Genomic DNA, 11,571 nt, shown 5'->3' on the forward strand with positions numbered 1-11,571 from the left:
CGGCACACACGTGCGTATTTTCCCGTTCTTGCTAAGCTTACTAATGATTAGAAAATCTCCCTATAATATACAATATGATCAGTTTTGCCTCTAAATCTAAACTGCCAAAAAGCAAGTTACTACTGTGCAGTGTGATTTTAATTGACCTGAAAAAGCTGACAAATGCACTTAAAGAACACTTCTAAAACGGAAGCCTTTCTTCCTTTTTGTGTATTATAGAATGGTTTCTTTCACAGTTTATGAAAGGAGGCACAAAGGCATCACTTATTCAGACTACCCTGATATTTGCAGAAATAACATTATGGTGTAAGCAGGGCCTGGCTGGGGCAAAGACTTGGGGAGCTCCCACAGGGGCTGATGATCAGAACCACTGGGACCTTCTTAAAAGCCCAAATTCCTGGGCCTGGTCTTAAAGAATGACCAAGTCTGGAAGAGCAACTGGGAGCCACCACTCCCTAGGCGAGCATGCCTAAAAAAATTTTCCAAAGGTAAAAATCATCATAAAACCTCTCCATTTCCATATTATCATGATTATTCTAATTAACTGAAACCACAATGACAATGTCTTCCAATCAAGGCTCTCTGAACAGCTCTAACATCCTGGTTAAGGCTTCTCGCAGGAGGCTGTCGGGAAGATCACATGCACTGCAGGTGAATTTTTAATCTGTCTCCTTCTTGCTTTGTCCTATAACACCAGAAGGTAAGGGCTAGTCCTAAGGAAGGCAAAGACTCTCCTGGAAAAGGAAAACTTGAACGTTGTTTCTCCTGTTGGCCAGCTGAGAAGAATCTCTCCATGCCTAAAAGCCCAGGCTTGTCTGCATCTGTCCTCCCCTGGTGCCAGGTGCCAGAACACCTGGGGACTGCCCACCTGGAAGAACAGGCAGTTAAGGTGGAACACGCAAGAAATGTTCTCATTAATCAACTGACTAACAAGCACAAGGGACAAAATACCAGACTAAAACCTCTCCTGATGAGTCTTCCGAAAATTACCAATTTTCAATCCTTACGTAAAGCTTCTCTAAACTTTAGCAGATTGTCACCACTGAATGAAAGCTCTCTATCTTTTCTTCTCATCCCTGAGTCTTTTACATTTTACAACCTTAAAGCAGTTATGAACTATGCTTAAAATAGCAACTGTCTTTCTCTGACAATAAGAAATCACAAAAATGTAAAGTTGTAAAGGATCTTCCAATCCAACATTTTTAGGAGGGATGGCAGGCACAAGATGGCAACCTGCCCAGGGCCATACCGAGTTCAGAACCAGAGCTGGGATTAAAAACAATCTGCTAAGAGCTTTTCCCAAACATTCCTCAGAGGGCACAGACCAGGCACTTTAAAATGTTCCTTGATTACGATGTTACTCAAATTCAGACATATCCAGAAATCTAACTTTTCATAAGGAAGTGGAAAAGATTAACTGGAAATCCTGTTAGTTTTATGACTAAGCGAAGGTGTTGCCAACTGCCAGACCCAAAGCAAAAAACATCTGCTGAATATTCACATTGTTGAACCCAATGTTTTAAAGCAACCTTGTAAGAGAGTTGATGATATTTCTATTTTACAGATTATGGGATGAAATTCAGAGAGGTTGGTAAGAGTAAACATCCCAGATTTACTGTTTGCTCAGAGATCACACTGCGCCATAGATTTCGGCCACATTACCTCGTCTGGTCCTCACTGTGAGGTTACTAATCCATTTTCCTGATGAGGAAGCTGAAGCTGGAGAGAGCTAAAGCAATTGACACAGGCCAGATGGTTAATAAGTGGTAGGACTGTGACCCACCTTGAGCCAAGCTCAAAGCCTGTGGATTTAACCTCCTGCTAATGAGCAAGGCCATGTGTAAATTGGCAGGTGGACAGCTGGACCCTGACTCAGAAGCCAGTCATTCTACACTATGCTGCCTCCTGAATAGTGTTTACCTCTGAGGAAACAAGCCCATCTTCCCAGAACCAGCATTATCATCTAAAGCAGATTGAGGTCAGTAGTTATTGAGCAGACATTTTTCTTTCTTTCTATTTTTTTTGAGAAAGATTGGCCCTGAGCTAAAATCTGTTGCCAATCTTCCTCTTTTTGCTTGAGGAAGATTGTCACTGAGCTAACATCTGTGCCAGTCTTCCTCTATTTTGTATGTGGGATGCTAACATAACATGGCTTCATGGGCAGTGTGTAGGTCCACGCCTGAAATCCAAACCCTGGAACCCCAGGTCCCTGAAGGAGAGCATGCAAACTTAACCACTATGCCACCAAGCCAGCCCCTGAGCAGACATTTTTAACCAGGACAAGAAACGGATTCTTTCCAGGACAATCCCAGGAGCCAAGTGCACTCCCCTACCGCCACGTTTTTCTTTTACAAGACCATCCCCTACAAGTGGGGTGGTATCATAGCCACATCCCCTGAACTCAGGTTGTGCAGTATCTGATTCTCCCATCTACATTTGCAAGCCATGCCTCATCTCTCCAAGAAGCTTTAAAAATAGAGCCCTGATAAGGCACTGCTACTATTCAATATTTTACTTGTACTGTTCATCCGCTCACCCGCTGCCTTCAGGATAAAGTGCAGACTTGTACACACAGCAGGCAGAGCCCATCAAACTTGGTCACACTTCCCTTTTCTTTTCTTCCAGTCCCTATCCAAGCTAATCCACCCGTGAATGCTCTGGTCACAATGGCCTTCCTGCCATCCTACAAACAAATGCAATCCCACGACCATCCAGCCCTACATAACTATGGCTCTATTTTAGTCACATGGCCAGGAATGTCCTTTCTACCTTATCCAGCTGGCCACCTTCCAGGCTGAATTCATGCATTATCTTCTCCTCCTGATGGAAATGAACCCCATCTTCCTCTGTACTCTCCTCTTCTCTTATACACTCTTCTATCCCTGTAGCAGGCCTGCAACCCGACAGCAACACTCTTGGGGAATGGGCAATGGCATTACACTGGAAGCACCATGGTTTCCAAACATCTGCTCGCTGGGGCAGAAATCCACCCAAAACGGTTACATGCTCCAGCCCCACAGTTTGGTAGGAGACTGCCCAGTATGTGGCTGGAAGATGCTCAAGGGAGAGACTCAGAGAGCTATGGCAATCTCCAGCATCTGCTGGAGAGAAACAAACCCTTCCTAGAAATCAAAGCTACAGTTTGAGCCTAGGGCTTAGCAATCAGGACTCTGTCACCAGAAAAAGATATCCCCTGTAGGCTATCAGGGCTGGGATAAGCACCCTGAAGGATCCACAGAGCAGAGTCCGGGCGGGACCAGAGCTACATTCCCTTGGCCCTGAGGCTTAGAGTTATCATGAGTTCTGGTGAGAAGAGACTGGAGAGGATTAAAATCCACAGTGTAGTACCCTTTTGAGTTAATTGTTCATAATCTTTTTGATGTCTTCACAAAATCCTCAACCATTTCAAGAACTATTAAACATACATAAATGAACTGCAGGATTTTGATAACCCAAATAGGGAAAAACTTAGCAAGAAGCAACCCCTCCTAAAAAGAAAGTAAAACAAATCTAAAATGGCACTCATCAAACCACAGAATGGGTAGTTCTTTCTATTTTCAACTATCCTGAAAACTCAAAGATCCTCAAGAACCAAACTGTGATACTCACATGTCTTCACATTACTAAAGTCTGGCACACTGCAGGGCTGGACTTTCATGTGAATGAAAGAACGAATGAATGAATGATATTCTCACTGCAGAAGCAAGTAAGCTCTGTGGTTAGCCAAGCCAGTCCTAACATTGCATATATAAGAAGACCTATAACAGGTAAGTGATCTGCCAGAGGGCATCAAGCTAGGGAGCTACAAGACCGGAACCAACCCTCAGGTCTTCTTACTTGTCCTCTTTTCCATTCCAGCAAGATTGCTTTACTCCCATACACAAAGGAAGCAACCCTTTGAACCACCAGTAAATTTAATAAGCAAGCAGCTGAACAGACAGAAAACACGGTTACCAGATGGCCACTGGTCAAAGAAACCATGAATGCACCCGGGCCACTGGGAAGTCTTAACTTAAAACCATATGATCTTTACTCTAAAGCCTCAGTACCCTGTACCCCAAAGTGAGATTTGCTTTAAAGTGCAGACTTTCTGGCATAAATCGAGTCAAAATAAGCAGAAAAAAATTAGAACTGTATTATACAAAAATACTTCTATTCTAATTCTAAGTAATCTGAGAAATTTGGCTATTCCTAAAAGAATCATGCCCATAACATTGGATTCACCCCAGTTCTCAAGATGCCAGAGTAATTTTTACACAAAAAAGGTGTTTGCCCAGAATTGCACCCACTGCTTAGGTAAACGGTGGCTAACCCCTCCGCTAGGCAAAACTTTAACTCGTTCTGAAAAAGGCCATCCCCTCTCCTTCCTAAGCCCTCTCAGCCCCTATTAACTCCTTTTCTTGTTTAGGAAAACTTGAATCAGCACCGCCACACTACTGGGTCCCTGCTCCAGCTTCCCCATCACACTGTCTGGTCTCTGCATCCCCACCGCCCACCGCCCAGCCCTCGGCCTGGGGCAGGGGAGGCGCTCAATATACGTTCTGAAATCGAATGAATGAACTTCAACTCTAAGGATTTTAGATTTGCAAGTTCAAAAAGTTTGCTTTTGTTTTTCAATTTGACATCATCTACACACATACACACTTTCTCCTACCACCATATTTAAGCAAGAGCCTCCTCCAGTCAAAAAAAAAAGCGGTGACACGTTCTGTCTCCCCACTCCCTCAAGGCGCCCATTCTCACCTGGGCGTCTGCCCTTGAGCCCATTGATTTTAGGCAGCGGCCAAGCCGGGGCTGATCACAGGCTCGGCCGCCAGCAGGGGGACAGTGACGGCCACCAGGGCTCCCGCGGCTCGGGAGGAGCCGGGCGCCCCCGGCCCGGTTCGCGCAAACAAAGGCCGCGGGGGAGGGGAGGGGAGGGGAGGGAAGGAACGCGGGCGGGGGGCTGCGGGCGGGGGCCGGGGGCGCGGGCAGGGCACTCACGGCGGTCTCGTCGCGGTACACGTCGGGGTACTGGAAGGCCAGCATGGCCGGCGCGGGCTAGGGGCGGCGAGGGGCGCGGGCTCCGGGAGCGGACGCGAGCGGGCCGGGCTGGCTGCGGGGCGAGGCTGCGCGCGGGCCGGAGCGGGCGGCGGCGGCGGCGGCTCTCGGCCAGGGCTGGCACGACCGGCGGCGGCGGCGAGGACGTGCGGGAAGCAGGAAGCCGCTGTCGGCGAGCCGGGAGCCCCTCCCCGGCGGGCGGGCCCAGCGGCGGCGGCGGCAAGAGGGCGAGGCGGCGCGTTGCGTGCGCCAGGCAGGGCGCACAGCTCCCTCTGCAGGAGCGCCGGCCGCGCCCGCGCCACCGCCCGGCCCCGGCCACCAAGCGGGCACATGCCGGACCGCCGCCCGCGGCCACCGCGCCGGGTCCCCCCGCTGTCCGCCTCGCCCCTGCTCCGCTCGCTCAGCTGGCCTCCCTCAAGGAGAGTGAACAGCAGGGTCTGCTCATGAATCCTTCCTCCCTCTCCCTGTGCCCGGGCTGGGTAGGGGCGGCGGAGAGAGACCTTGCCTCTCCCCTCTTTGAGAGCAGAGCGCTTGGGGTGGCCTCATTTCCACGGCCTGCGACGCTGGGCTTGGAAGGGAAGGAGGAAAGGATAGTGATGACCCTGAAGGAGACACTGCACTCCCACGCGCCTGGTGGGCACTGGGTGGTTGGGCATCCGGATGAAGGAGGTGTGTTGGGGTGTTAGTAGGGCAATAGATGAACCATTATCTGAGATTTACCAGTTGAGAGGGGACTGAGGTGGGAGGACTGGAAATTATCTGGGGTCTTTTCTTCCTTCTGCCGGTTCCTTTATTCCTTTCCTGCCAACATGTTTGTTTATTGAGCACCTACCATCCTCCCTGTGGGGAGAAAAGGGTAGTAGACAAGATGCTTGACCTCAAACTCACGAAATTTTTTTTTTAAAGATGGCACCTGAGCTAACATCTTTCGCCAATATTCTTTTGTTTGTTTGTTTTATTTTGGTTTTTGTTTTTCTTCTTCTCTCCAAAGCCCCCCAGTACATAGTTGTATATTCTAACTATAGGTCCCTCTGGTTGTGCTGTGTGGGATGCCCCCTCAGCATGGCCTGATGAGCGGTGCCATGTCTGCACCTAGGATCTGAACCAGCGAAACCCTGGGCCTCAAAGCTGAGCACAGGAAGTTAACCACTCGGCCATGGGGTGGGCCCCACTCATCGAGTTGTAATAGTTCTATTTCTTCATCCTTGGGCTAGTGATGATGTGTGTTCTGGTCTTGCTTTCTGGACCATCCAGAAGAAGCTTTATAGCCCCAATCATCAGAGCTGTGGTGTGTGTGTGATGTGTTTTGTACTCCTGGCTTCTTAAAAGTCCTTGGGGGAGGGCATTGGTGTGACCAGAAAGTCCTTCACGTTCTAAATTGCACGTGGACATGGTAACTATTGTAAGCTTGTGTCTTGTTGTGCTATGGTCCAATTCCATGCCTCCCCCGTGGTTCAGTGTTTCTGTTCATGGTGGGATGTTTAATAAGCATGTTTTGCGTCTGTTTCCAGACCCCCTCCTTGGGCAGCCTGAGAATCCTCAGTTCTGGGAGAGCTCACGCTAATTTTTTTTTTTTTTTTTTTTTGGTGAGGCAGATGCACCCTGAGCTAACATCCATTGCCAGTCTTCCTCTTTTTGCTTAAAGAAGATTGTCGCTGAGCTAACATCTGTGCCAGTCTTCCTCTATCTTATATGCAAGACACCACCACAGCATGGCTTGATGAATGGTGTGTAGGTCCATGCCCAGGATCCAAACCTGTGAACCCCAGGCAGCCAAAGCAGTGTGCACGAACTTAACCACTATGCCACCAGCCAGCCCCAGAGCTCACACTATTGATGCTAAATTTAGTGTAAAGGAAGACAGGAACATAGCCCTCTGCAGGCCAGCATTCCTGATCCCAGTCGCCACCCCTGCCTTGCCTGCCTATCACCTGGCCCCCGGGTTACCAGACACTGCCCTATGCTTCTCCCATTTGTAGGGGGTTCTTTAAGAGCAACCCAGGAACACCTGACCCAACAGATCTCCTAATAACAACAACAATGATGTTAATGGTTGATGCTTATTGAATGCTGCTTATATGCTGGGAAATTGTCTTAATTATGAGGTAAGAATTAATATTATCCCAGTTTTATGGTTGAGGAAAACTGGGGCAGACTTTGCGCAAGACTTCACCAAAAAAAAAAAAAAATCAAAACCAAATCTCTCTGGTGCCCAATTCTCATCCTTAACCACTCTGATGGTGTCCCTCCTCATCAATAAGTAGAGATACTCTCTGGTCTACAAGGACGTTCATTAGTAGGTCCCTAGGACTTCATTTTAGCAGGAACTTAGGTAGAAATTATGGGAATTGTGGTACCCAAAGGACAAATCAAACCTCAGGTATCATCCTCTATTCCCTTCCAGGCAGTTATCCTGGTGCCCAGTTCCTCATGCATTGAAACCCAAAACTTTGTATGTGGCACAGACAGTGCAATGGTCTCCCGCATAGATTGTCTGCAGCTGGACTAGGGCTGATGGCGAGGAAGACAAGGAATTCCCCTCCCGTTGGCTAGGTTGATTGTACACTACCTACGTTTGCCAAGTACTTGATATGTGTGTTGTCTGCTTCAATCCTCCTAACAAAGCCCATTTTACAGATGAGGAAAAGGAATCACAGCAGTTTTAAAGGAATTTGTCTGAAGTCATCGCACAACTAAGACAGAGCCAAGATCCAAGTTCGTCAGTTGACTGCAAAGTCCATGCTCTACCCTATCTGTAGCAAATGAAAAGAAGGAAGTATTTGAACCATCTCGGAAATGCAAGTGCCACCTCAGAATAAATGCCAGAGCATGCTGTCACCTCACTAAGTTAACAGTATTCATTTGTATTCTGATGCCTAACAGTTAAGGACTCAGACCGTGACTTTTTCTTGAACTTGTTTTATTTAAGTAGAGAAAGATGAAATGATCTATTCATCTGTTTTAAATTTAGACTTGAGAGCTTAGAACTGTTCAGTAAGTACAATACATAATAGAAAAATATGCAGTTCAAAATGATTAGCTATAAAAGTAGAGAAGTAAGAGATTAGGAGGGAACAGAGAGGGAAAGAAAATGACATAGACAAAGGAAGATGGAGAGACAGCATCCCAGATTTGCTAATATCAAGAAAGGTGAAGATTAAACACAGGAAGAGAATACGGAGACAGATGAGAAACACGTGAAAACGCATGCAGAAAATCAGAGGTGGACACAGAGAGTCTTTGATGGAAAAACACCTCATCTTATGACCTTTAGAATATTAATGTTAAAAATTTTAACTTCTATTGGAACTTTTACAACTCTGGAATAATTAATGATGTGACCTCTTGGTGTTTTTTCTCACTAATTTAAACTAAGCAGTATATCTGACCTGCACACTCATGGTTCTCTACCCTGTTCAGTGTCTCCAGTTTTCTCAGGAGTTGCTGAGGAGCAACCAGAATGTTTTTCCATTTACTACCGCTTCTCACGCTGTCCTCACAGGGATCATCTTGAATTAGTTAGTTCTAAAGAGCTAAACCTATATTCAAGTGCACTGTGCTGGTATTATTTAACATTTATAATTCAACCATTTCACTATAACCCACAAGGAAGTTTTGTGGCCTCTAATAAGGAATACATGCTGGGGGAGCATTACTGTTCAGCCCATTACCCTCTGCACTTTGGGAGATTCAGTGCCCTATAAAACCGAAAGAGTTTGGCACCTTAGCTGGTTTAGAGGTTGCCCCAAACCTTAGGACCATTTAAAGTCTCTAAGCTGTCTCTTGCTGATGGCTCAAATTCCATTAAAAGGCAGCTGACAGAATTCCCAACTCTATACTGGCCTTACCATTTTTGGTGGGGGAAGTGAGAAAAAAGAGCCACTTTATTGTTTTTATAAAAGTACCGCATGGAGGCTTCCAGTTTGGGCTTAAGGCAGACTAGATAGGTCCTGCTAAAGAGAGAAGTGTTACTCCCTTGCTAGGCTCCCAGGGATACCCCCCTTCCTCCCTCCAAACAAACCAGCCATTGAAAAACATGAGCATTGGAAGCAGTGGAGTCACCAGGATAAAGAACTCCAAGGGGCATCATTTACATTGCACTCTATGTAAATGGTACCTTGTGGAGCTGTGCAATGTAGTCTCCCTGTACACACTCCAGAAAGATTACCCTGAAAACAAATGACTATATCTGAGTTGTCTATCACAAGGGGCCAGTTTTGAAGGAAAGCATCCTAATGTAGGCCCAGAAATTTCCTAGTGATTAAATCAACCAGGATTTAACTCGGGGAGATCATGCCAGGAAGCTATATTGGCTTTTAGTCTGCTAACATTCAGCAACAGTCTGGTAGTTATTTGCTATCTTCTGTATTGCAAGGGGCTGCAAGCCTGGCAACTACGTTTCCTAAACTTCCTTGTCAGCTACTTTCTGGCAAGGTTCTATCAATGGAAGGAGACAGAGATGAGAAGGGGGAGGAGAGACACTACTTTTCTCTTTTTGCTTACATTCTGGAAGTGGCAGGCACCAGGAGATGGCTGCAGGCTGCCGCCATAGCACCAGAGTTGGATCAGCAGTGGGGAACCTTGGGCCCCCAAAGCATCAGCAGCAAGTTTGGCAATTTCAAAGGGACGGTGGACTCCCAGGCTTTTGCTGCATCAGGGCGGTGCAGGCTGTAGGCTTCCTGTGAAGAAGTGGCAGTAATTAGTGACAGTGGTGCTGGGATAGCAGCAGCAGCATTGTACTCATGGCATCTGCATGACACTGCTTAACTTTTTGCTCCTCCAACCTTAGGAGAAAGAGCAGCTTGATGATTTTCAGTCTACCAAACATCCAAGGAGAAAGTAATCCCAATCTCAGATAAAGTAGTCCAGAATATAGAAAAAAGGGACTATCCCCCAACTGGTTTATTAGGTTCACACAAACTAGATATAAAAATCTGATTAGAACAGTCTGAGCAAAGAGAATTATTATGACTAACACAACGTATTAACATAGATTCTACAATATTAGCAATGTACAGAAAGGACAATCCATCATAGTTTAGTTAATCTATCTGTGGACTGCAAGGTTGGTTTGACATAAAAAAAAATCAATATAATTTACCACATTAGGATAATAAATGAGAAAAATCATGTGATTATTTTTATAGAAATATTTTAATTTTTTAATTATTCAATATCCATTCATGAGTTATGAATAAAGATAGTATGATTATGTATGTATATAATTTTTTTAAATCTATGCATAAATGGTTAGAATTAACAGAATTTAGGGAGCTGCTGATTAAAAATGGATATGTAAAAACCAGTTGTATTCTTATATACAATAAGTTGATGCTAAAAAAAATGTCTATTAATATGGAAAAATTAAAATTGGACTTATGGCTTATATATAGAAATAAATTCCTCCCACAACTAGAAAGACTTGCAACTAAGATATACAACGGTGTGCAGGGGGGGTTTGGGGAGATTGAAAAGCAGGAAAAAAAAAAAAAAGAAAGAAATCCCAGGTAGATTAAATACCAACAACAAAAAAAAGAGCAATAAAGTTCTTAGAAGACAAAACAGGAAAAAAGTATCTTCTTAGTTTCAGGATGGGGAAAGATTGTTTAAACAGAAACACCAATCATAAAGGAAAAGAAGGATAATTTTGATTACATTAAAATTAAGAACTTCTGTTCAACAAATACATCATAAAGAGAGTGAAAAGAAAAGTTTACATTAAGGGCAATAATATCTATACCACATCTAACTATCAAAATCTAGTATGCAGAATATATTTTAAATTTTCTAAGAAAACAGTTATCAGCCCAGTAGAAAATGGGCAAAAGATTTAAACAGGCTCTTCATAAAAGAAGAAATCCAAATGACCAATTAACACTTGGAAAGGTGCTTCATTAGTAATCAGGGAAATGCAAATTAAAACCACAAACCCACTAGATTAGAAAAATTAATTCTGAAAGCACCAAGTATAGGAGAAGATATAGAGTGAGGGCAACTCCTCTCATGTACTACTTGGAGGGGTGCAGTTGTTAAAACCACTTGGGAAGACAGTTTTGCCGTACCTAGTAAAGTTGAACATGCACATACACCACAGCTGGCAATTCCACTGTTCTGTATTATTTAGAGAAATTTATACATGTCTGCACCAGGAAACATGGAGGAGAATGTTTATAGCACCAAACTAGAAACAAAACATATGTCCATTAACAGTAGATTGAATAAATAAACTGGTATATGTGCACAGTGGATTATACAATACATATTACTTTAAAATAAATTTCTTAAAAAATTAATATTTGCTTGACTTTAACAGAAGAAACCAAAATAAAACCGATGGGATCACTGAACCTCAGATAGACATTTCTTTCAAACTAGAGATGTTAGTTCTCGAAAGAGCTCTTTAGACTTTATGGGGTAATATGAAAGAAGAAAGAGACCTGCATTTCCCCCTACTTTTTGCAGAGGCACCAGTTGAATAAATTGCTGTTTGAAAAATCAAGATGTCATAGTCTTTATGGGGTGTTGGTGGGT

General features: G+C 44.6%; 1 protein-coding gene and 1 long non-coding RNA gene across 4 annotated transcripts in view; one reads left to right on the top strand and one right to left on the bottom strand.

The window, feature by feature from the left end:
* Positions 1-5,340, bottom strand: part of PREP (prolyl endopeptidase) — a 122,923-nt gene extending 117,583 nt beyond the window's left edge. Inside the window, exon 1 of one of the 3 annotated variants that reach the window (XM_023650865.2) lies at positions 4,984-5,340. In XM_023650865.2, the coding sequence (XP_023506633.1) occupies positions 4,984-5,028 (45 nt within the window). In that variant the 5' untranslated portion in view covers positions 5,029-5,340. Of the gene's footprint in view, positions 1-4,743 lie in introns of all 3 variants that reach the window. The other 2 variants (XM_070223621.1, XM_070223622.1) reach the window with 2 other exon arrangements.
* Positions 5,297-10,342, top strand: LOC138915812 (uncharacterized). Its single transcript, XR_011422121.1, has 2 exons — positions 5,297-5,709; positions 7,678-10,342. It is a non-coding gene; the product is annotated as an uncharacterized lncRNA (long non-coding RNA).
* The last annotated feature ends 1,229 nt before the right edge of the window (positions 10,343-11,571 follow it).

The sequence above is a fragment of the Equus caballus genome, chromosome 10, assembly GCF_041296265.1.
Source record: "Equus caballus isolate H_3958 breed thoroughbred chromosome 10, TB-T2T, whole genome shotgun sequence".
In the NCBI taxonomy this organism is placed as follows: Eukaryota; Metazoa; Chordata; class Mammalia; order Perissodactyla; family Equidae; genus Equus; species Equus caballus.